At 46.2% G+C, this 24,985-nt stretch overlaps 1 protein-coding gene across 1 annotated transcript in view; it reads right to left on the bottom strand.

Annotated features, from left to right (window-relative positions):
* Nucleotides 1–24,985, bottom strand: part of pggt1b (protein geranylgeranyltransferase type I, beta subunit) — a 37,553-nt gene that overhangs the window by 6,479 nt on the left and 6,089 nt on the right. The window contains exons 2-7 of the mRNA XM_063195670.1: nucleotides 18,444–18,562; nucleotides 15,973–16,037; nucleotides 15,260–15,411; nucleotides 11,691–11,823; nucleotides 7,722–7,767; nucleotides 4,559–4,743 (exon numbers count right to left, since the gene is read on the bottom strand). Coding sequence (XP_063051740.1) covers nucleotides 4,559–4,743; nucleotides 7,722–7,767; nucleotides 11,691–11,823; nucleotides 15,260–15,411; nucleotides 15,973–16,037; nucleotides 18,444–18,562 — 700 coding nt within the window. The remainder of the gene's footprint in view (nucleotides 1–4,558; nucleotides 4,744–7,721; nucleotides 7,768–11,690; nucleotides 11,824–15,259; nucleotides 15,412–15,972; nucleotides 16,038–18,443; nucleotides 18,563–24,985) is intronic.

Genomic DNA, 24,985 nt, shown 5'->3' with positions numbered 1-24,985 from the left:
GGGTGCTAGCGCTCTTCCCGTCTTTTCAAAAGGAGACCTGTTGGCTTGCACGATATCAGAGGTTGCAGGAGGAGGCTGGTTGCAAGCTTCTTGCAAGGGGTGGGCTGGGAGTTCAGTGGAAGTGCCAAAGTGCACATAACTGCTAAGGCTTGGCTCAGCTCAACTCCCCTCCCTCACCCCACTTTCAAAAACTAAGACCCTTATGCAATGTTCACACAGTGTATTCACATTTTTTGTCCATTTGCATTTAAGCCCATGTGCTTTCACCCATCGGCCAATCTAGCCCACTGATGATGTGTGATTTTACTAGGATCAACTGGCTTGGGAAATGACTGGATTAAATAAATGGAGAGGGGTTTTCTGTGTAGCCATTTCTTAAGGCAGGGTGGACACCTCTGTTGTCAGAAAATGTGGCCATAACACCAGGATTGAGATGACTACGTAACACAAGCGTGAGCACACATCCACGCTCACATTCCACAGTAAGGCTGATGCTGCGGTCACACTGCCGGCGTTGAAAGAGCTAAAACGCTGCTGACTCCTGCCTGGAAAGCACAGGTCAGGGGTGTTGAACGAGGAAAAAGATTCAACCTGAAGCATTCGACCAAGAATCTCATGCAACCGAGTGCACATACAGTACTTGCTCCAGGACAACCGGAGCACTTTGCTGATCATCTATGGGGCTGATAGCCAACGGGGCTCTCATTAATGCTTTCCACGATTGATTGACGCTGACATTGTGCTAATACCTACTATTACATGCATACCATAAAGGCAACAGTGCCTGTGGGGACCCAGGTTCGAGTCCAGCCTGGGACATTTCCCAGCCCTACCCCTTCTCTTCTCTCCCTACAACCTTCCTGTCCATCTTCACCATCATTCAAGACAAACATCTCAACAAATACTTTAAGTTATGAACCCATTTAGGCACCTGCAAAAAAGCACCTGCTGAATGCCTAAGCCTTTTTTGGGAAAAGGTGCCCTCTGCCTATTAAAACCTAAATATCTCAGCCATACATTTTTAATAAAAAATAACACTGAAATCTCATGAGTCTGAATTCAGTGTATATGTCACTTCAGGCACCAAAGGTCAAACAATGCATACACAGCATCAGGCTAAAATGGGTTAAAGGGTAAATGAATCAGCAGAAATCCACCCATCTACCATGCATTCATATTGCTCCTAACAGGCTGCTTCTTACTACTGTGCTAGCACAAGCTGTACAATGTACAGCAGTGTGTGCTCTACTGAAATTGGCTTCCTCTTTCCCTTCCCTTCAATATAAATCTCACACACACACTCCCTGTAGAGAGTTTTCATTACTTTCTTCATTACATGATTCTGAGTGCCAACTCTCAGTGACTTCACTGACCCAACTGTGTGTTTGTCTTTGACTCTCTCTCTCTCTGTGTGTGTGTGTGTGTGTGTGTGTGTGTGTGTGTGTGTGTGTGTGTGTGTGTGTGTGTGTGTGTGTGTGTGTGTGTGTGTGTGTGTGTGTGTCTGTAGGTGTGTGTTCGTCTTTGGCTCCCTCTTGTCTTTGGTGACCCAACTGTGTGTTTGTCTTTGACTCTGTGTGTGTGTGTGTGTGTGTGTGTGTGTGTGTGTGTGTGTGTGTGTGTGTGTGTGTGTGTGTGTGTGTGTGTGTGTGTGTGTGTGTGTGTGTGTGTGTGTGTGTGTGTGTGTTGGCGTTTACTCTGCCTGCCAAGTGTGTTTGCCTGCTGAGGATGCCCATATCCTGTCTTGGCTACACAGCTAAACTCCTCTCTCCCACTCACTCTCTCTCTCTCTCTGGCTGCACAGCACAGCAAAAGCCTTCCAGCTCAGTCTCTCTCTGTCTTTACCCCCTTCTCTTTCATCCTCTCTCTCGCCAATCCATCCGATCTCTCGTTTTCTCTCCTTTACCTCCCTTACTCAAGCTTTTCCTCCCTCCACCCCCCTCGTTTATCCTGTCTCTCTCCCTCTTTCGGACCTTTCTTGCCTCCCCACTCCTCGTTCACTCTCATCCCGACCTCTCTCCCTCTCTCCCCATCTTTCACCCCCTTTCCCGTCATGCCCCCTCTGTTTTCCACCCAATCTAGCGCACTCTCTTGCTCTCCCTCCATCATTCACCCCCTTTCTCCCTCTCTCCCCTTCTCTCACTCAGCCCCTTTCTCCCCCATCTCCCCCCCCTCACCCCCCCCTCTCTCTAGCTCTCTCTTCTTCTCCCTCGCGTTCACCCTTTCTTCCCCCACCTCCCCCTTTCCCACTCTCGCTCTCTCGTTCCTCCTTTTTCACTCTCTCTCCAAACCTCCCCTCTCTCCCTCTTTTCCCTCTTCCTTTCTCTCTCCCTCATGTTCACCCTCTTTCTTCCCCCACCTTCCCTCATCCCCCCACCTCCTCTTTCCCCCTTTCTCTCTCCTCCTCCTCTACCCCCCTCTCTCCCACTCTCTCCCTCCCTCACTCAGTCTCTCTCCTCCTCTCCCTTCACCCCCCTCCCCCTCTCTCCCTCCACAAGTCCACTCTGTATCACAGTCCAACCTCCCGCTGCAGCTGTTTTTAGGTGGCACTGAAGCGGAAGAACAGGGTGCCTGTGTTGCCTACCTTCAATGCATGCTTCTGTCTAGAAGGCGCTCGCCTAGAAACAACATTGACTTACTGGACAACCAAAACATATGGTGGGGGATTTAATTCATTCCCAAAATGAACCACCACAGTGTGTGCGCGCTTGTGTTTGTCAGTGTGTGCATGTGTGCATTTGTGTTCCTGTTAGTGTGTGTGTGTGTGTGTGTGTGTGTTTCCTGTAAGGGTGTGTTTATTTTGAAGGCGTGTGTGTGTGCACGCGTGAGTGTGCATGTGTTTGTTCATCTTGAAGGCATGTGTGTCTGTGTGCGTGCGCGTGCGCGCGCGCGTGTGTGTGTGTGTGTGTGTGTGTGTGTGTGTGTGTGTGTGTGTGTGTGTGTGTGTGTCTGAGTGTGTACACACGTGCGTGTGTGTGCATGCGTGTGTGTATTTGTTTATCTTGAAGGCGTGGTTGTGGATTTGCCTAAACAAACAAGCTTGGGCTGTCTGTCAAACTTCATCAGCATAGTGGGTAGAAGTTTGTTTGTAGAGTCTTTTAAACATCCCCTTTACAGAGAACCGCACTGCACTGAATTAACTCCATTTTACCTTTCGTACCGTATAAGACACAGCCTATGGACATCTACACTGACGTTTCTTCACGGGGGCTCTACAAATGCCCAGGGGGCATTAGGGGGCCATCGGGGTCATTGTGAAGGGGGCAGCTGAGAGGGGGGTGCTCAGTTGCAAATGGAGGGCATCAGTTGATTTTAAGGGGGGTGATGGCAGGCTTATTGTGAGGTCAGTATATAATGATTTCCCTATCTGAAGAATCAAAGCAAGCCAGTTACACACAACTTTACTTTTTTTGGAGCTTCAAGGAAACTCAGACTCCGTTCTCTTAAAAGCAATTGTAAGCACTTCGAGGTCCAAAAAAGAAGCCCAAACTTAGACGTAGATGATTGTTCTTTCTAATAAGGAACTACACTTCATCGCTTCCTTGGAGCTCCGAGTTCCTCTCTTGTAAAAGAAACTGGAAGCACTAGGCGCTCCAAAAGTAAGCCTAAACACAGTTCCTCTGACTTGAATGAATGAGTATCCTCCCAGACCTAGATGCACAGCTCATTACATGGTGCCATAGATGACACATCTCACCACTTGCTGCACAGCACAGCACTCCTTCCTTGTTTGCCTTTCCTGTTACTATATCCGTCTCTATCCGTCTCTTATCTCTCCGTCTCTCTCTCTCTCATCTCAGTCCATCATCTCTTAAAAATTTGTGCATTCCTGTTACTGTCCGCCTCTCAGTAAAATAAAAGAAACAAACAAACAGTACACCTGAGCCAGAACTGATTTGCCTACATGGTTTGGTTTCCCAGTTATTTATTCTCTCACTGCGTCTCTGTGCCTCCTCAGCGTGTGGTGTGTTGGTATGCATGTATCCATGCGTCATTAACTTTGCGTGCGTGTGTCTGTGTGTGTTTCTGGATGCCTCTGTGTCTGTCCATGTGCCATGCTGTAGGTTTGCGTGTGTCTGTGTCCATGTTTATCAGTGTCCGTCTTTCTTTCTGGTTGTCTGCAGTCATTCCCTTCGTGTTTAACCTCTTTGTTTGCGTGTTTACCTTTAGTAGCATGTGTCGACGGGCTAGTTGGGGCTGTGTGTGTGTCTGTGTGTGTGTCTGTGTGTGTGTCTGTGTGTCTGTCTGTGTGTCTGTCTGTGTGTGTCTGTCTGTGTGTGTCTGTCTGTGTGTGTCTGTCTGTGTGTGTCTGTCTGTGTGTGTCTGTCTGTGTGTGTATGTGTCTGTGTGTCTGTCTCTGTGTGTCTGTCTCTGTGTGTCTGTCTCTGTGTGTCTGTGTCTGTGTCTGTGTGCGTGTGTGTGTGTCTGTGTCTGTGTCTGTGTCTGTGTCTGTGTCTGTCTCTGTGTCTGTGTCTGTGTCTGTGTCTGTGTCTGTGTCTGTGTCTGTGTCTGTGTCTGTGTCTGTGTGCGTGTCTGTGTGCGTGTCTGTGTGTGTGTGTACCTCCAGCGTGGCGCCCACCCAGAAGGAGTAGCATGTGTCGACCGGCTTGTTGGGGCGGCCGTGGAAGCCGTTCTGCTGGCGCAGGATGCACCAGCGGCGGATGCGGTCCAGCTCGCGCGGGCTGAACAGCTCCTCCAGCTTACCCATCAGGCACAGCGCCGCCACCGCACAGAACGTAGAGCCGCCTGGCGGGAGGAGAGGAGAGAGGAGGGGAATGAGTATGTGTAAGATGAAGGAAGAGATAGAGGGGGGGGATGCATATGTGTCAGAATGAAAGAGAGAGAGGAGATCCAGAGTGAGAGAATGAAAGGGACAGAACAAGAAAGGGCGAGACCGGGAGAGAGAGAGAGAGAGAGAGAGAGAGAGAGAGAGAGAGAGAGAGAGAGAGAGAGAGAGAGAGAGAGAGATGTAAGAAACAATAAAAGAGTCACAGAGAGTAACGGAGGAACTGAGATAGCAAGAGGGAGCAAGAGAGAGATAGAGAGAGAGAACAAGAGGGAGAGTGTTCAAGCGAGAGAGACAGAGCAGACACAAGCAAGCAAGACACACAAAGAGAAAAAAATGAGCGAGAGAGAGGGATGCAAGTACTGACAAAAGAACGACAGCAAGAGAAAAATTGAGATGGAGACACAGGGAGGAGGACAAAGAGCAAAGCAGGGCAGTAAGGAACACAGAGCGAGATGACAAGCAGGGCAAATAGGGTCAGAGAGGAGAGACAGATGAAGAAAGCAAATCAGACGAATAAAAGTCAGAGGAAAAAAGAGGAATATGCAGGGAAGAGAGAGGGCAGATGGAGACAGAGAGAGAATAAGTCAGAGCGAAAATAGAAACTAGAACAGCGAGGCACAAACATGTTGAGAATGAAACTCAGACAAGGGGAGGGAGAGAGAGAGAGAAAAGACAGAGCGAGTGAGAGACAGACAGACAGAAAGAAAAAAGAAAAAGGCAGGTAAATGATATGGCTGAATACACGGTAGCAGTTATCCCTGCAGATGCATGCACTGTGGTGTGTGTGTGTGTGTGTGTGTGTGTGTGTGTGTGTGTGCGTGTGAGTGTGAGTGTGTGTGTGTGTGTGTGTGTGTGTGTGTGTGTGTGTGTGTGTGTGTGCGTGTGCGTGCGAGGCAGGGACACCATCCATCAAAAAGATTTTTTGTTTGTTTCTTTTTTTGGGGGGGTTTTTCTTCCTGGTCTTTCTTTGAGACAGCCACAGCCTAGCATTTAAGTCCCGGTTCATCCAGAGTGGGCGTTCTGACTGAGGACCAACTGCAGCTGAGCATGAAGGCTAGTGTCAATCACTCAACGACAACTCTCTCTTTCCTTCATATTTTCTCCTTAATGACTAAGCAGATTTTTTTGTTGATTGTTTACCTTGCGTTGCTAAGGACCTCCAGGTGCAATTTCACAGTAGATGGCGAGAAAGAGAGAGACAGATGTGGAAGAGAATAATAGATGAGAAAAGTCAGGGGGAGAGAGAGAGAGAGAGAGAGAGAGAGAGAGAGAGCGCGCGAGAGAGAGAGAGAGAGAGAGAGAGAGAGAGAGAGAGAGAGAGAGAGAGAGAAGGGAGGGAGAGGGAGAGAGAGAGGGGAGGGAGAGGGAGAGAGAGAGAGAGAGAGAGAGAGAGAGAGAGAGAGAGAGAGAGAGAGAGAGAGAGAGAGAGAGAGAGAGAGAGAGAGAGAGAGAGAGAGAGAGAGAGAGAGAGAGAGAGAGAGAGAGAGAGAGAGAGAGAGAGAGAGAGAGCTTCTTGTCGTGCCATAGGCGCATTATAACAGGCCTCAGCCTTCATGCCCTTGGCTCTGTGAGGGCAATCATGCCAAGAGGTTGGCACCCATTCAGATGAAATGACAGGCTTTGGCTGATAATTGACCATAAGAACACCTGTTCTTGAGGGGGAAATTGCTGACGAGGGATTTCATGAAAGGCAGATGGCGAACCCACACCCAAGTGCAGTACAATGGCACTTGAACACTGGAAGGGGAAATCATTAAGTGATGAAGAGCGTGTCTGAGACTTGATCTGGCCCAGGGATCTGGCAGTGATTCCCAAACATAGGGCTTTCAGGCCGACCAGAACGGAGCTGGAGCCGGTGCCACTAAAGTGCTTATCTGCGAACCGCCCGTGTTCATACCGGGCTCTGAACTTTTCCCGCACGTGATTGCGTTACCCGGGTGAACCTGCTGACGGGCACGCTGTCGTCACGGTTCGCGGAGAAAAACCTAGTATTTTGCGGTACTTTCCGGTTCGCGAACGCAAATATCTGTGGCGTGATCACGACGGCCGGTTCGCGATTAGGTGCGGGAACGGGCTCCAGCACGGTTCTCAGTCGGCCTGAACGCGCGAACAGTGGTAAAGCTTACGCCGGGGACACATGAATTTCCCCCTGGGGATCAATAAAGTTACTCTACTCTATATACACGTGAATTTGTCCAAGCGAAGCAATCTTCACCATTCATTTCCTATGAAGGGGGCAAAGACAAGCTAACAGGAACGGAGACATTCGGCCAAGTTGAAATATTAGGCAAATGAGGAGCGAATTTCGCCTGTAGCCCGGTAGCCGATCTAAATCAACAACATTAATGTTTCATTCGGTTTGATGCGCCGCGTTATGCGTACCACTAGAGGTATGGGAGGGAGCACAATGCTGGGGATACGTGGGGGAAAAAATGAAAATAACAAATGTCTGAAACATAGTAACATCAGGATAGAAGAAGAGGCTTACCGCAGAAATACACCAGCGGCGATCTGAGCGAGTCGAGTGACAGAAGTAATTGACTTTGTATTGAGTCGCGCGACAAAAGCGATTCTGGAGACTAGAGCGATTTGCGCGACGAGCGTGACAGTTTGAAGTTGAAATCTTTTCAACTTTCTATGACGCGGTTCGGCGACAAGCCGCGACAGCCAATGACTTTATAGAGGTCAGTGACCACAGCCAATGGGAATGCTTGAATGCTTTGCCTTCTGCCTGTACGGACATACTCTAGTCTCCTCAATCGCTCGTATCGCTTGCTGCTGCACTCTGTCGCTTGAATCGCATCGCGCCTGGTCTATTCGCGCGGTTAGTGTATGAGTGAGGGGGGACGCATGGTAGGAGAAAAAGGCTCAGGGGGTACGCAAGACAAAAAAGGGTTGAGAAACGCTGCAGTAAAACATGGACAGATTCACTCACCATGGGACTCCAGGCCTGCTCCCTGCCCAATGCCATTGTCATAGGACTGTGGAGACAAAAGAAACAATCATAATAAGGGGAGAGGAAGAGGCAGAGAAAGAAGGGGAGAGAATTTGGGGGAGAGAGAGAGAGAGAGAAAGAGAGAGAGAGAGAGAGGGCAGAAGAAAAGTCAAGAGACAGAAAGAGAGAGAAAAAGAGAGAGAAGAGAGGATATTTACCGTAAATAAAGACCGAAATCAGACAGAGAGTATTACAAATGGGTACATGGGTCAGTGACTCTTCCACACACTTCTGGGCACCCTTCCGTCGGTGCCAGGTGGGTGGATAGCTGGCTGGGTATGTGGGGTGGTGTGGTGTGGTGATGGGCAGCATATGCCGCATATGTACACAGGGGGAGTGGAGTGGGGAGAGAGGGAGAGGGGGAGAGGGGTCACTGACACAAATTACACTCACACTGCTCAATTAATAATCCCATGCGGGGGCACCAGCTGACTTCATCTCTCGAGCACCCCCACCTCCTCTCTCACATGCCATACACATACCCACTCACCCACCGACCCACCTCCTCTCACACCATACACCCACACCCTGCAACCTCAACGCCCAACCCCCCCACCCACGACCCCTATTTTCCATCCAAGAGATAAGCTCAACCGTGCCCTGTAGTAGGCCAAGTGAGTAGTGTGTAGTGAGAGGGAGTGAGAGGGGTGGCCATATGAAATAAACAAATAACCAATCCCATGCCCCAATTCAAACCCAACCGGCCTACTATGAATTCAAAAGTGAATCTGATGAAGCAACAGCAAAACAGCATACAGCTTACTGTGATCTCTCCCAATGAAACCTAGGCGAACTAGCGCAAGATCACCTCAGTTCCACTGGTGCAGTGACCCGGATGGGAGTGAGGTTTAGAGGGCAAATGTAACAGATGCTAACTAGCAAAACCTCCCTCCTAAAGCCTCATATAGTGTTGGTGAACTAGCGCAGGATCACCTCAGTTACAATTGTCCTTCCAAGACATATGAGCAGAGATGCACCTACGTGCATTTCATCTGGATACCTCTTTCTCACTGTACCATGCCACCCCCCCCACCCCTCCCCCCAAATCACTTGACTGATACAAAAGTATTAAAATATGTCCAACAAAATGCCAACTCTCCACCTCATGTGCCCTTCCTCTCCTCTCGTCACTCCTTGTTTCTCAATACATGCCCCGAACCCCACGACCCCAACATAAGCTTGACCACCACTAACAGCTTCTTCTCTTACGACATGCTTAACGTAACCCCACCCCACCCCCACACAGATACTCAACCACTACTAGGCTACACAACATGTCCACTCACCATCACAGTACACTTAATCTGGTCAACGCTCTCTGATGCTGCACACACTCCCCCAACTCGACCCCCACCCAAACAAGAGATGAGCCCAGGTTCTTAAAGGGTTAACCTCCCCCCCCCCCTTTACAAAGTGCTGATTCACTTCATCTTAATCATCTATTAGAATTATCTTTATAATCTATTAGAAGAGCCTGGAGTACTCCTTTTCTTAACTAAAAGATGCCTGTATGTACATCTGTTAGCAGGTATACCACTACCTGTGGGTTAACTGGGCCTGCTTTAACCGTGTTCTAAGTATAGCCCCCATGTTTTTCTATGTCCTCTGTGTTTATTTAACACACAATCTTGCAGCATTCTTTTGAGGTTGAGACAGAACACTCCCACCATACTCCCCTCTCATGAGATCGATTGTTCTCAGCCACTACATGTCTTTGTTTTACTTAACAGGGACTCTTAGCATTTTTTTGAGGTGAAGAGAGAGAGAACACTGCCAATTTTGTGCCAGCAGAACCAGAGTTGGCACCGTCATGGGGTGATGTAACGAACACAAAAGCGGAAATCCTCCTCGTCACGTAACCGTGGCCGTGAACGAAATCTTTGTTTGTCTTCCCAGCGCAACGCAACGGCTTAAGGGAGAGTAAAAAAACAAAACAAAACGAAAGTGAGTTCAAATCATTCCGTCCTGTTGTGTGGAAATGCCTTTTGGTAAACATTCATCCCCCAGTTTATCCCATCCCATGCACCCTTGACGGGAGGCATCACGCCAAGCATGTTTGGGGTTAACAGTCGGCCCATAATTGAATCAGTAAGAGGATTAGGACGCGGCTGCAGGGGTGGGGGTGGCTACCGACAGGCCGACCAACCGACCGACCGGCGGACGGGATCACGTCCTCTATTTATAGGGATGCAGAGAACAGACGAATATAGGGGCCGACGCAACGACAACCGTGCCACACAGAAGCCGAGCATTGTGTCTCTGTGCGTGTGATGGCGCACGCACACACACTTTGTCTTTAGCCTCCATAGGTCACAAGAGCAGCAATCACGTCGCGCACACACACACACACACTCTTTATCCCCCAGACGTCACAGGAGCAGCAATCATGTCACACACATCCACTGCGCGCTCTCACTCACGAACACACAGACACAGACACAGACACAGACACACACAAACACACGCAGACAACTAGATCTCCCCCTCTCTCACACACACGCGCACATCCGCACACAACTTGCATGTAATCCACTACAATCATCAAGCGGGAAATACAGGCAGACTTGAGCATGTGTGTCTGTGTGTGGGCAGATTATATAATCTGTGGTGGTAGGATTACAGCGCTGGACTAGAGTGGAGTGGAGTGGAGTGGTGGCTCGGGTGTGTTTGTCTTATTCGGGGAAGCCTGCTTTCCACGACGCAAAGAAAGCTGAGGCTTTGGCTGAGGCTGGGAGCTGGTGTTGGGCTTGACATCACCACCGCCACCACCACTTCGCTAAGTACTGTCTGCTCTCTTGACTGTGCCCTACTAGGACAGCTATCCCTTTCCCTCTCCTCCAGTGACACGCCTATCTTCCCTCAGATTAAACATCTCTCTCTCTATCCCTCCCTTCCTCCCTCCCTCCCTCCCTCTCTCTGTCTACATTTGAACAGGAAGAAGGAATCATTCCAGGCCGAAGTGACGCCTCAGCAATTGTGTAATAATGAAATGAACGACAAAAAAGGGATACAAACACACGCAGCACAGCAGGTACTGGAAGCAAATGATTTGGCTCAGTAGTATTTCCCCCCCCCAAGGCTGAATTTGTACTGTGCTCAAATGCAAAGGAGGATAAATCTGTGAGATCCGAGATGTTACAATGTTTTAAAAGAAAAGTACGTAATGTCTTCAGACACGGCAATGAGAAATCTATTTTTGTTCCGTAAGGATGATGCAACACACTTGGTCTTGCATGAGAAAGCCGGCCAGCCTGCTACTAACCGATGTGCTTATATGCCCCGAGGCCGGTTGACAGCTCACACACACACTCACACTCACGTGCCAGGGTTGCAGCCCAGCCTACAGTGGGGGCAGGGGACTCAAACGTACATATACTGCATACACACACACATACTGCGCACATACACAGAACATGCCTTTCCTAATGTAATTTATGGCGGCCTTGATATCCGGTCACAGGGGGGGAGGGTAAGCAACTCGGACTCTCCTGATACAGTCAGTGGTTTTTTTCATAAGCATGCTCCACCAGGACCCATGCATGCATATAGACACACAGAAGCACACACACTTCTCTTTATGTAACGATTCGTTGGGTTTACGGTACTTGACGTCCATGCTTGATGACGTCACACACACACACACACCTTATCATAGCACTTTACCATTGTATTCTATTTAAAAATATGAGGTGGTCTTACACTATGTCTTGCTGTCTTTTTGTCATGGGGGGGGTTGTATTTGTCTATTGTGAGGTTTTTTGTAACTATCAAATGCACTGTAAATGGCACAGAACAAGTTTCTGCAAAGACAAATAAATGATCTATCCATCCATTTATCCATCTATCCATCTCCCGATGAACTCTCCCACACACACACACACGCACGTGCAGACACACACACACACTCACCATGCTTCTCCTGATGTAGTCTATGGCTTTCTTGATGTCCATGCCGGACCAGTCGTCGAGCATGTGGCAAATGCAGGCCGCACAGTAGATGAAGCGCATGTCATTCTCACTTCCCTCTGGCACCGCGTAGAAACTGAAACACACATACGGTGAAAGTCATCAAGTCTGTCTCTCTCTTTCTGAAATCCAAACTGTGCCGATATTACTGAGAATGGAAACTGAAAAACACAAGGGTCATGAGGTCTCTTCCTCATCTTTTGCTTTATTAGTTCCTCTGGCATTGAGTGGAAACTGAAACAAACAAGGAGTCCTTCTCAAGTCCTTCTCAAGTTCAAATTCAAACTGTGGTATATTAGCTCCTTTGAAACTAAAATGCAAGAGTGATGAAGTCTCCATCTCAGTTGGTGCTATATTAGTTCCTCCGGCACTGTACAAAAAAAAAAAAACATGAAGTCGCTTTCTCCCAAATTAAAAATTTGATTCATTAACTGTCTCCCTCAGGGTCCACACCAGAGCAAGACAAGAGCATATCGAGCAACCACAGCGTCAAGAAAAAGCCCACTTTCTCAAATTAAAGTAATCTAAATTGGAATAGCGCTTTTCTTGATGAGCAAGACTCTGCAAGTACAGTCCTGCCCGAGCCAATATAGTACAGTGACACGTTTACAGAAATGCAAAAATTCAAGTGAAGAATGGTAGTTGTGTGTGCATACGCGTATCTGTGTCTCTGCAATGTTAACGTGCATGAGTGTGGGAGTATGGACATGCGACCCATTCTCTCAACTCTCCATCTGGGTGGTTGACGTTTAAGGGCGTAACGCACACAAAAAGAAAAATCTGGATAAAAATTGGAAAAAAATAGAAAAAAATAAAGCACTTAGTGGTCTGTGGAATTTCACCTTATTTTTGCCATTTTTGGAGAAATGTGTCTTGCATCAACACATTGCATAGGCATGTCACACCGCAGGAAAATGGAGTCACACCACAGGGAATTCACTGCATTATGGCCATTTTAATCCTTTTGTATACATGACTGACATCTGAGCTCATTCTAACTTGATAATGATATTGTGTTTAATCTTAAAATGTGTTTTCATTTATAAAAAAAACTTTTTTTCCTCCTATAAGAGCAGTCACACCACAGGACACCATAAAATGAACCTAAGCATTGCGTGACAGAAAGATTGCAATATGAAGACATATTAAGAGGTTAAGAGTCACCTTAAACTTCCACAGCACTCTCCAATAACTGAGGTACTGACTGGTTAGGAGCCAGTCTTTAAGATCCTTGTAGTTGGCCTTGCAGCTGCCCATTCACAAACATTGACATACATGTCACCCCACAGGACGCAATTTGTGTTACGAAATTGAACTTGTAGGTAATATTACTGTCTTGAGTTTTTTTTCACATTCACATATCTTAATATAAAGTTAATATTTATACAATCATGCCAAATGGTTCACACATTATTGAAAATGTTATTGGTTAATTTATATATATATTATATTCCAGGTTTCATTAATGTTACAGTCACACCGCAGGATATTTGACATATAAACCTTTACATAAATCTTAACAAAAATGTTTCTTCTCATCTAAGACTAATATGAAACATAATGTACCACATCTTCTTTCATTGACATGTGTTTTTTAAAGGAAAAATAACAGTTTTGTAGGTTTTTAACCAATGTTACGAAAAAACGAGGCGTCACGTCTCCCACCCATCTCCAGAAATCCCAGTTGTTGCTGTGAAAAAAGTGTCTTTTCCATCGTCCATTGGGGGTTCAGCCAGACATAGAGAGCCTGTTGTTGGCAGGAAATAAAGCGCCTCACTGTCCCTTGACTTGTTCTCTTGATCACCACCAATACACAATGACCTCATGGGCCAAAACCTGTTAGCATACATGAGAGTTTCCACAGGCCGCGATAAAGGGCTTCTCAGTACGTCTCAGGCCATATTTGCTGTGATACTGAGTGGCTGTTGTGCTTCAGAGCCCCAAAGCATGTTCTGCTCATTGATTCAATCATACTGTGTGAACGCACGCACACACGCACGCGCACACACACGCGCACACACACACACACGCGCGCGCACACACACACACACGCGCGCGCACACACACACACGCACACGCGCACACACACGCACACACACACACGCACACACACACACACACACGCACGCACACGCACGCACACACGCACACGCGCACGCGCACACACGCGCACACGCACACACGCACACACGCGCACACGCACACACACACACACTTCCTTCAAGTTCCATGAGGGGTTTTTAGATCGGGGTGGAAAATGGGGAACTACAGGCTATTGTTGGCCAGGCCTGTGTCCCTTCCATCGAACAGCTTAAGGCCAAATAGGAGAAGTGCAAAGGTCATGTTCTTCTGTGATGATCTGCAAAGCTCTATGGAACATTTGGTAAGCACATTCAGCTGTTCCATCACAGACATTTTTCCGGTGGCATTTTTACACACATCCACTGACAACACAATGACGGATGGCATTCAACAATACTCTCTTTTCACAATCAGTAGTGAATAAATGACTAATATTTTGCGCGAAGAGACAGGGACATGGATTAAGACTTCATGCTATACCTAAATTGTAGACCTGGAGGTGTGTAGCAAAGGCTTTTCATTTCAGAGCATGTGCATGTGCCTGTGCATGTGTGCATGTATACAGCACGTACTGTACATTGGTGCCATAAAAAGGCATTTCTTTCAGTTCCACGTCTTAATATTTACATAGTTCAAGCGGCTTTCGTCTGTTGCCATCACTGAGGTGCCACATTTACTTCAGGCGACCTTTTCCATCGCTCCTGCACTTCACTTGGACCTTGTAATACTAACAGAAGTCTGCAACCTTTACATTGATAAACATGCTTTTATGAATGACTTTTGTGATGTGTATTATTATGCAATTACTGCTGTATCCCTTACATCACTATCCTCCAGACGCAATGCTCTGCAGCCCCAGAAACATCAGACACTGCATTATATATGCAAGTACCATTACACACTGTGTGTGTGTGTGTGTGTGTGTGTGTGTGTGTGTGTGTGTGTGTGTGTGTGTGTGTGTGTGTGTGTGTGTGTGTGTGTGTGTGTGCGTGCGTGCGTGTGTGCGTCTTTACCTCCCGTCCTCTAATTGTAGTGCTCTCAGCCCAGCCATGCAGGCCTATGCAAGTACTATTACTGTGTGTGTGTACATGCGTGTGTGTTTTACACTGTTTACCTGCCGTCCTCTAGTTGCAGTGCTCTGAGGCCGGCCATGCAGGCCTTCTTGTCGACTGTGTGTGTGTGTGTGTGTGTGTGTGTGTGTGTGTGTGTGTGTGTGTGTGTGTGTGTGTGTGTGTGTGTGTGTGTGTGTGTGTGTGTGTGTGTGTGTGTGTGTGTCTTTACCTGCCGTCCTCTAGCTGCAGTGCTCTGAGGCCGGCCATGCAGGCCTTCTTGTCGACTGTGTGTGTGTGTGTGTGTGTGTGTGTGTGTGTGTGTGTGTGTGTGTGTGTGTGTGTGTGTGTGTGTGTGTGTGTGTGTGTGTGTGTCTTTACCTGCCGTCCTCTAGCTGCAGTGCTCTGAGGCCGGCCATGCAGGCCTTCTTGTCCACACGACTGAGGTCGTCCCCAAGGATGAGGAGGCTGGCCAGCCCGGTGTACGTCATGGCCACGTGCGCACTGTCGTAGGGGTGGGGGGATCCAGGGCCCTGCACACACACACACACACGCACACACACGCACGCACGTGGACACACGCACACAAATATGCAGACACACAAACACAAACATGAAGACACACATACGCACACACAGACGCATACAGATGCACACAGCCAGACATGCACACGATGAGGGCAAAATCAGGCCATTTTGTGTGCGTCTCAGTGAAGCTGCATTGGGTTCAGTGGGGATGAGCACTGACGTAATGTGGCAGATGGTTCAGCATGCATGTCTAGTGCACGTGCACCTGGGGGAAAAGTATCTCTTGGAAACTCAGCTGGACGAAGGTCATGTTATTTATTTATTTCATTTCAAAAGTATGTAAAGAAAAGATCCCTGCCAACTGAAAACTAACAGTGATTCAAGAGCATTAGCTGTAGTTGCCTGTTAATGACAAATGCTATGGAATTTCAGTGATGCAACCGATTAAAGTTGTTAAGTGTACACACGCAGTAGTCTTTTTTTGTATTCTAAACCCTGTGAGACGTTTAAAAGGAGAATTGCAGTGCAACTTTAAGAAATCAGTCTTTCCTGAAGTGTCACCTTACCTTTGTCTGGTATGGAATCCCTATCTGCGAGGATCCTCGAAAGCCACATCGGGAAAGATTGGATTCTGTAAGAGGAAAAGCAGAGAGCGATCAGAGAAAGCGTTGACGTGAATGCATTAACACTGAGGAGGTGCTGCCACCTTGTGGTGATGGTTGAGCTTGCAAGGGATGGCGATTAAAATAACAGGGGAATGAATCACGGTCCCCTTTTCCGGCGAGCCTGTGGGAACGACGTACATCCATTTTTATTGCAAGAAGCAAATAAATTATTTCCAGATTAATTCAAGACCCCTGCATTTCATTGGCACAGTCAAAGGCATTGAAGTAATTTCTGAATTGGACAATAAATTCATGCCCCCTCCAAGCTAAAAGGATGTCTTTCGCAAAGGGCAAAGAGTGGACTAAGCAGTACTGGAGGAGAGCAGTAAACAAAAGACTCCCCAGACAGACACCTACAAGTCTGCCAGTGAAAGTGAACCATGAGTCTGAATGCAAAAACCTAATCTTCCAACTTCCCCCATTTCAGAGATTGACTGCTTTGCAGGGGTCTTACTAATTAGGTTACGACCTTGGGGGACCCTTTATCTTTTTAATCAGGAACCAAACAACCAAGGACTTCTGGGTGGGTGTGAGAAGTGGAACAAGAGGGATGGGATACAACTGCAAGAGAGTAGCAAGTACCGAGCAGCATATTTTAGCATCTGCAAGACTGCAGAGGAAAAGTATGATGTAAGGTGTTCCGACCATTACATCAATTCTGAGATAGTCTCTAGTGTTGATGAATAGACAGAGATGATTTTGCTGAGGGAAAAAATGGCTTAACGCATAAAATATATTAAAGTATATTCCCTCACCCATCCAAATGATGACAATCAGGTGTCCCAATTACTTGACCTGGCCAAAGGTGTATAAAATGAAGCACTTTGGCATGCAGACATTTCCTACAAACAATGGGCCACTCTCACTCTCAATTCAGTGAATTCCAGTGTGGAACTGTCATGGGATGCCAACTGTGCGACAAATCCAGTCATGAAATTCCCCCGCTCCTAAGCAATCTACATTCAACGGTCAGCGTTACAAGAAACATGGAAGAGTTTGGGAACAACAGCAACTCAGCCACTTAGCGGTAGGCCGCATACACTGGCATAGAGGGGTCAGCGGATGCTGACACTCATAGTGCAAGAGGTGGTCGACTTTCTGCACAGTCAATTCACCTCTGGCTAAGGCCCATCCTAAAATGCTTTTTGTCCAATCACAGCGCAGCAAATGGACGAGGTTGGACAAAAGTCGTACAGTTAAACCAGGTTTGACAGCGCTCCATTGAACTCAATGCAAAAATCGCATTTTTTTAAGTCGGTTTTACCAAGATACTACAGTCATTTTATTATTAAAATATGATTGGAAATTGTGCCTGGGGTATTCGTGACAAAGGTGCAAGTTTCCTAGCAAGGTAACAGGAGGTATTCGCTTTTCAATGATCATTTCCCTAAAACAAGCAGCTGGATAGTCTGACTTGAAGGGTCTCGGCATCCTCACACTGACTCGAATAGAAAGCACACGGATCGGCAAACATACTTTTTGTGCTCCAATCCAAAGATTATGCGAGTTAGCTTACCATGGTGCTGGTTAACATGCCTACCCAGGAAAGAATTTGAGAGCCCACAACAGTTAAACAACTGTGATGCATGACAGTTCAGGAAATAAATACTTGCATCGCCAGTATTATGAATGGATTGGTTTTTTTAAATTATTATTACTACGAGTGAACAACTGCTGCGATTTGCTGTCACTGCATAAATCACGTTGATATGACCGCATACAATGTTTATCTGTCCGACCTAGCAACTGTAACTGAAGGGGGCGGGGCTTAGCCAACAGCGAATTGCAGGTGAGCGAATACTTTTGGTAATTAGTGTATCCATCTATGATGATAGTTGATGCTTTCATGTTTTTTATTTATTCATAGAAGAACGCAAAAGTGGATCAAAAAAGTAAGTTGCAAGGGCATTTAACATGCATACTAGTAAAAGGTTGTTTAAGTAGAGACACTGCAGAGGCCTAGAGACACGCAACATACATCTAGCACAGGCAGCAACAATGCCCTCTTAACCCATATACAGTACAGCTGTGGGAGAGGAGAGGAGAGGAGAGGAGAGGAGAGGAGAGGAGAGGAGAGGAGAGGAGAGGAGAGAGCAGGTAGAGGAGAGAGCAGGTAGAGGAGAGGAGAAGATAGGAGAGGAGAGAGCAGGGAGAGGATAGGTGAGGAGGGGAGAGGAGAGGAGAGGGCACATAAAGGACAGGAAAGGAGGGGGAGGGGGCAGGAGAGGAGAGGAGAGGAGAGGCAAGGCGAGGCTATATACTTACAGTCCTCGCTGGGGAGAATTTGTAGAGAGTAGATCCACTGGAGGAGAAAATAAAGGAGAGCAGATAGAGGAGAGGAGAGGGGAAGAGCACATGCACTCCATACTTACTGTCCTCGCAGGGGAGAACTTGTAGAGAGTAGATCCACTCGATCAAGCTTGGCTTGTCAATCACATCGAGGGCATCGAGCACATCCAACCCAGACAAGGCGAAGAAGACTATGGTCAACCTGGGTAGGGAAAGAGTATACATTTTTGAGGAATATCTAAGAATCTAACAAGCATATTCACTGCAGTGCATTAATAATGAAATTACATATTACTACAATCACTACACTAACTATTAATTTATGGGCATTCGATGTGGTTGTACAAACTGACACCCCCCCCCCAAACAAAAAAACAAGGTGCACGACAACAGTATATAGAGAAAAAAAATGGCATCTGCATTCTGAAACTCCAACTGTTAGCGCTCATTTAAAGCAGGCAACATTTTGACCCACAAGTTACCTGAAAATGACCCTGTGATGGAGTGACCATCACTAGGGTTGTGGGTGTGTTCTGACTAACATGCCAACGAGCCTGGCTTTTTGGTGTAGCGGTCAAAGCCCCAGTTTACTACTCCAGAAGGTCTGGGTTCGAGTCCCAGCTGGGCAACTCTACTCCCCTTCGCTACAAATGGTGTCAGAAGTGGGATGGTACCGTGAGGCCATCGGAAGCGTACCCATGGTGTGTGAGCCGTAATTCCATGTGAGGGACCCCCAGGATTGGTGACCCCCGTGTGAGGGACCTCAGTGATAGGTGAAGCATTGATGATGGGGCACACTGGATGGGAGAAGCATGATGGGCAGTTGCACGAGGGACACCATGAGTGTGTGAAGCGCACCGGTGCGCTTCCCGAAAGGGGAAGGCAGTGTGATGGAGTGACCATCACTAGGGTTTTGTGGGTGTGTTCTGACTAACATGCCAAGGAGCCTGGCTCTTTGGTGTAGCGGTCAGAGCCCCAGTTTACTACTCCAGAAGGTCTGGGTTCGAGTCCCAGCTGGGCAACTCTACTCCCCTTCGCTACAGACCCGACTTGGAGGGTTACTCTTTTTAAATCTGTTGCGGTGTGTGGGGACGTCTACTTTATGAACCTGAACATTAGTGGAAACATTAATTTATGAAAGGGTTGGAGCATCAATTTCAGGCATCTTTGTAGCACCATCCAAAGATAGCCATCACCAAAATGTAAGCTCAATTAAAAAATTTGCGAGATCACTATTGTAAAATTACAGCATGGAGAAAAGCTAATGCAGTGTGTGCAAATACATACAGGTATTTCTATTTCTTCTATAATGGGTAATGTTCATATGCACAATGATGCACATGGAAATTAAGGCTCCACGGCTGTTAAACCCTCATGTGCATTTAATTTTCATGCTCAAAATGTTTCAAAATGGTTTCAGTGGTTCCTCAACTCGTAATGGCTCAGTAAAACAAGCACAGTCTAATGGATTAACATGTCTCATTTTGCATTGAGATGTGAACCATAATAACCCCCGACTCCTGCCCAGACAACCGCTACCATGACTTCACTGCGAAAAGCACTGCGAATACTCCACCTCAAATGCTGAGTGGAGCACTTCAGCAGAGAGAACTGGATCAGTGCGGCGTGTAAATGCTTGGCCTAGTTGTAACTCTGTGGGGATTGGGAACACCCTGTTTCACTGGGCCAAGCACACTGGATACTTCAGTCCAATAGAGCAGTGTTTCTCAACCTTTTTTTAGGCGAGGCACACTTTCAATTCATGAAAAATGTCAAGGCACCCCAAACCAACAAGCCGTAACATGGCATCGCATCCGATATCACACAAGCTTAGAAAAGTAACACATTTGGAGATATCGCACAACCTACATTCGAAGTTGCAACTTACTGGGGTGATTTAAAATGTACTTTATTGTGCGTAAATGGCAGATGAAATATTCCAATGACTAAGCATTCATTTATTAATTCAGACACATATGTATTATATTACATAATTGATTTATCATCCACGTTTCCGCAGCACCCCTGAGGGGGGCCTGCGGCCCTGGTTGAGAAACACTGCAATAGAGGACAACAGTAAAAATGAACTCATAGTCCCTTTTGCTTGTGGAATTCATCAGTGGGAGTGGAAGGATTGATGCTTTGAGGCCAGCCCTGATCGAAACATGTTTTCCCCAAAGCCCAATCATATCAAGACTCTAGAATCCATTCATCATTGACAAAGAGTAATACATTTATTGTTTTATGTTTGTTTTGTGTTTGTAGCGTCATCAACAACACTGCATAGTTTGATGCAGTGTGTTATACAAAGATATAGTAGTATCGTATAAACAGTCTTTTGTAAATATAAAGTGCAACAAGGGCTTAACTCCCAGAGTCCCATGAATACCCCCACCCCCCCTCCTTTCCAAAACCCCCACAAATCCCCATGAATACTACAGTGTAAACATTATTTTCAGTTCAGTTGGGTTAATCGGAATTCTAGTCCTCTGAGGTCCCCGGTAATGTTCTGCGCAATCCAAATCTACCCCCGGCCGAGCCCCCTTCATTTCTCACTTCTACATGTCCATCCCACCAGGGGACGCACAAGGTTTAACTTCTCTGATTTGCTCAAAATGTATCCACAGCAGAATGAATCTCCTGTCCATGTGTTTGTGACCTAACATTCTTAAAATGGTTTGCAGTGGATGGAGATCTTTAACCCATTTTAGCCTAATGACTCGTATGTGTTGTTTGACCTTTGGCACCTGGAGCGACATATACGCTGCATTCAGGCTCTTGAGATTTTAGCTTTTTAAATAAAAATGTCTGTATGTTACAGCTGAATGAACACATTCTAATGCTAGATAAGGGTCTTAGGGTTTAAAATGCAACTTATTTCATGTTTTTAAGTGCATCAGAGGCTGATATATTTAGGTTTTTAATAGGGTGAGGGCAACTCTCCCAACATGGGCTTAGGCATTCAACAGCCGTTTTTTTGAAGGTGCATTAGGCTAAAATGAGTTAATAGTGTCATAAAGGGGCCATCACCCTTGAATAGCATAACAGACATTATGCGGCCACTGATTATGGTGTGCCAAGAAACAAGCCTTCAAATACATTCTATATTTACAACACATTCTGTCTGTGTCTGGCATCAACAATAATGCAACTTCCAAGTGTCCACAGATGTACAACTGAATTTGATTATGGATGTAATGGTACTTGCTGTAAAAATGCTGGCTTGAATCACGACACAAAAAACACAAGCAAAATCTGCACTTAATTTGAGACCCATTATGACCACACGGACACAAGCCAGGGCTCGAGTCCGGGAAAAATGGCGACCCCTATGCTTAGGAAAGACTAGCAAAACAAGAGGGTTCCAAAGAGTCAAAAAGGGCTGTAGTTTTGCAAGATACCCTTGCCGGAGGTAGAGCAGAACCTATTCCAACATTGTGTTTCCTTATGAAGAAGGTATACTGTATCATATATAAAATGAATTGTTCTACAAAAAAAAAATCTGCGAAGGTTATGGAATTGCCAACAACACAAAGTCAGCGGGGTCTTTTCTCAAGGGTATAAGAGTGCACATCTGGGTCATTCCATGTCAATTCACACGCCTTCCCCACATGACCCTCTCCGATTTACCCGATATCTCACATACAGGTACCTTTTGATGTCAATTGAAAGAATACCAAGTATTAGCATCCTACGTCTAACGGTTGCGGAGATGAAGCCCTCCAAAGTTGGGGTGCCATGCCCACTTTTCAAGCCTGTGAATTGCATACAAAATTTACAAGCAGATTTTGACACCTCTAGTTTTAGTTTGAAGGAAGACACAGGCCTAAAAATCACCATGGCCCCTCAACATGACCCTGTCTACCAGATGATGTACTTACAAATGGCATGCCTTGATTATTTTTGGCTATATTTAGCCTTAAAAATTGAATTTGTGAAAAGTGTGATGAAGTGTCTTGCCATTTTGGGATCCAGATCTTGGAAACTATGTATGCTTTGGGAGTTATAATTGATTTTCCATGATATTTGGGAACTGTACAGTCTATTCCAAAAAAAGTAGGGCACTCAGACTTTTAATCATGGAATAGGAGGGACTCAAAAACAGCTTTTGGACAAAATTACCTTACGGTACCCTCTACTTCAGGCCTCAAATTAACCATGTGGGCACTTGATGACTGGAACGCCCTTTTAACCCCATGTACAGTAGCATTGTATCAAACATTCAAGCTTCGAAAAACTTTGTTTTTCAAAGTTCTTCATATTAATCTTGGCCTTCAAAGTATATGTTTTTGTCCATGTCTTATCACAGTGTCTGTTTTGTCTGCTGCCATCTGCTGGTCAAAAAATGCAACAACAGTGTAATGTAAGAAAACAAAAGGGGCTTGACAATCTTGCCCATAATTTACCAATAAAGTAACCTAGAAATCTAGACGCCCCTAGGGGTTAAGGTCGCTAGGCTACCAATAAAGCACTTTAATTCCACAGTATATTGCTATTAATTATTGCTATTATTTTAACGAGCATTATGCAGAATGCTCAATCATAATTACATTTCTACCAGGACACCCCCACCCCCATGTCTGGTAGAAATGTAGTGCAGGGTGAGGCCATCTTGGGACTGGCATCATGATTGAGCATTAAGCAGTCACACTATAAACACACTGAAAACTATAAATATTCATCATGCTTGTTAAAATCATAATTAGTATAAAGCAATATACGGTATAATAATTACAGTGCTTTATTGGTAAGTTATGGGCAAGATTTTCCAGCCCCTGTTGTTCTCTTACATTACGCTTGTTGTTTTTCATACCAGCAGATGGCAGCAGACAAAACAGACACTGTGATAAGATGGAGAGAAAAACATATACTTTGAAGGCCAAGATTAATATGAAGAACTTTGAAAAACAAAGTTTTTCCAAGTTTGAATGTTTGATACAGTGCTACTGTACATGGGGTTAAAAGGGCGTTCCAGTCATCAAGTGCCCACATGGTTAATTTGAGGCCTGAAGTAGAGGGTACCGTAAGGTCATTTTGTCCCAAAGCTGTTTTTGAGTCCCTCTTATTTTATCTTTTAAAGTCTGCGCACCCTACATTTTTTGGAATACACTGTACAGTTCCCAAATATCATGGAAAATCAATTATAACTCCTAAAGCATACATAGTTTCCAAGATCTGGAACCCCGAAATGGCAAGACTCTTCAACATGCGTTTCACAAATTCAGTTTTTAAGGCTTAATATAGCCAAAAATAATCAAGGCATGCCATTTGTAAGTACATCATCTGGTAGACAGGGTCATATTGAGGGGCCATGGTGATTTTAGGCCTGTATCTTCCTTCAAACTAAAACCAGAGGTGTCAAAATCTGCTTGTAAATTTTGTATGCAATTCACAGGCTTGAAAAGTGGGCATGGTACCCCATCTTTGGTGGGCTTCATCTCCGCAACCGTTAGACGTATGGTGCTAATACTTGGTATTCTTTCAATTGACATCAAAAGGTACCTGTATGCGAGATATCGGGTAAATCGGAGAGGGTCACCTGGGGAGATTCTAGGGAATCATGTGAATTGACATGGAATGACCCATCTGGCCAACCTGACTCATTAATCAAAACCATCTGCTTCACACACACCTGCCTCACGACCAACACACACACACACACACACACACACACACACACACACAACACACACACACACACACACACACACACACATCCCTACCCCAGAGCCAATCCAGATGGTAAGTGAAAACATTGCACAGCACAGCATCTCGGTGACTGAGGGCTGAGACACACACACGCCCACACACACACCAAAACAGCAAGAGGAGAGAAAGCACGCAGGCGAACACAAGTCTGATGAGCGAGGGCAATGGCAAGGCCTGGTGCTTCCAGCGCCCCCCTCAGGGTTCTTCATCTGACTGCAGGCATGACGAGCGCCAGGGGCAGCAGAAGCATAATGGTTGTGTGTACCTAGCCAGGCCGTGCCCTCCTAGTGACGCAACACCTTCAGCGTTGCTAGTCAGGTAAAGAGCAATGCAAGTACTTACTGAGCTCCCGAAAAATTAGTAACTCAAATTAGGAAGCAAACAACCATTAGCAAACCAAGGGAGCCGGGTCAACCATGCTGTTTGGGAAATGGTAATTGTTATGCTCTTGGTCAGACCAAGTCTCAAAGAGATCTGAAAGTCGATGATAATCAGGCTAGTGTCTACCCATGGAAGGATTCATTCCATTATCCTGACTGTTCCATCATCCTGTGTTTGTGGCTTTGCGCTTCACTGAGAACCCACCTCCGTGAAGAAAGCAATAACATTTCCCCGCTGTCAGCCTAGAGCCAAAACAACTTATGAGGGACTTTTCCCCACACAACATCTCAAATGGAAATGAGAAAATGTCCTTTAAATTGCACTTTTTGCCAGATATTGAATTAAACTTCTTTCGTCAATGACCAGACCCGGCTGCAGAACCAAGTCGTTGGACGGGCATTTGATGGAGTATGGGGGGCACCTTGGCGGGGGGTATGGGGGTCCTCCCCCAGAAAATGATGTATTTCTTAGATGCAATTTCCTGCATTTAAACCAAATTGTGGGCTTAGTTTCAGCTCTACGGAACAGTACTTTT

Source organism: Engraulis encrasicolus, chromosome 3, assembly GCF_034702125.1.
Source record: "Engraulis encrasicolus isolate BLACKSEA-1 chromosome 3, IST_EnEncr_1.0, whole genome shotgun sequence".
NCBI lineage: Eukaryota > Metazoa > Chordata > Actinopteri > Clupeiformes > Engraulidae > Engraulis > Engraulis encrasicolus.
This window is presented reverse-complemented; position numbering and strand designations above follow the sequence as displayed.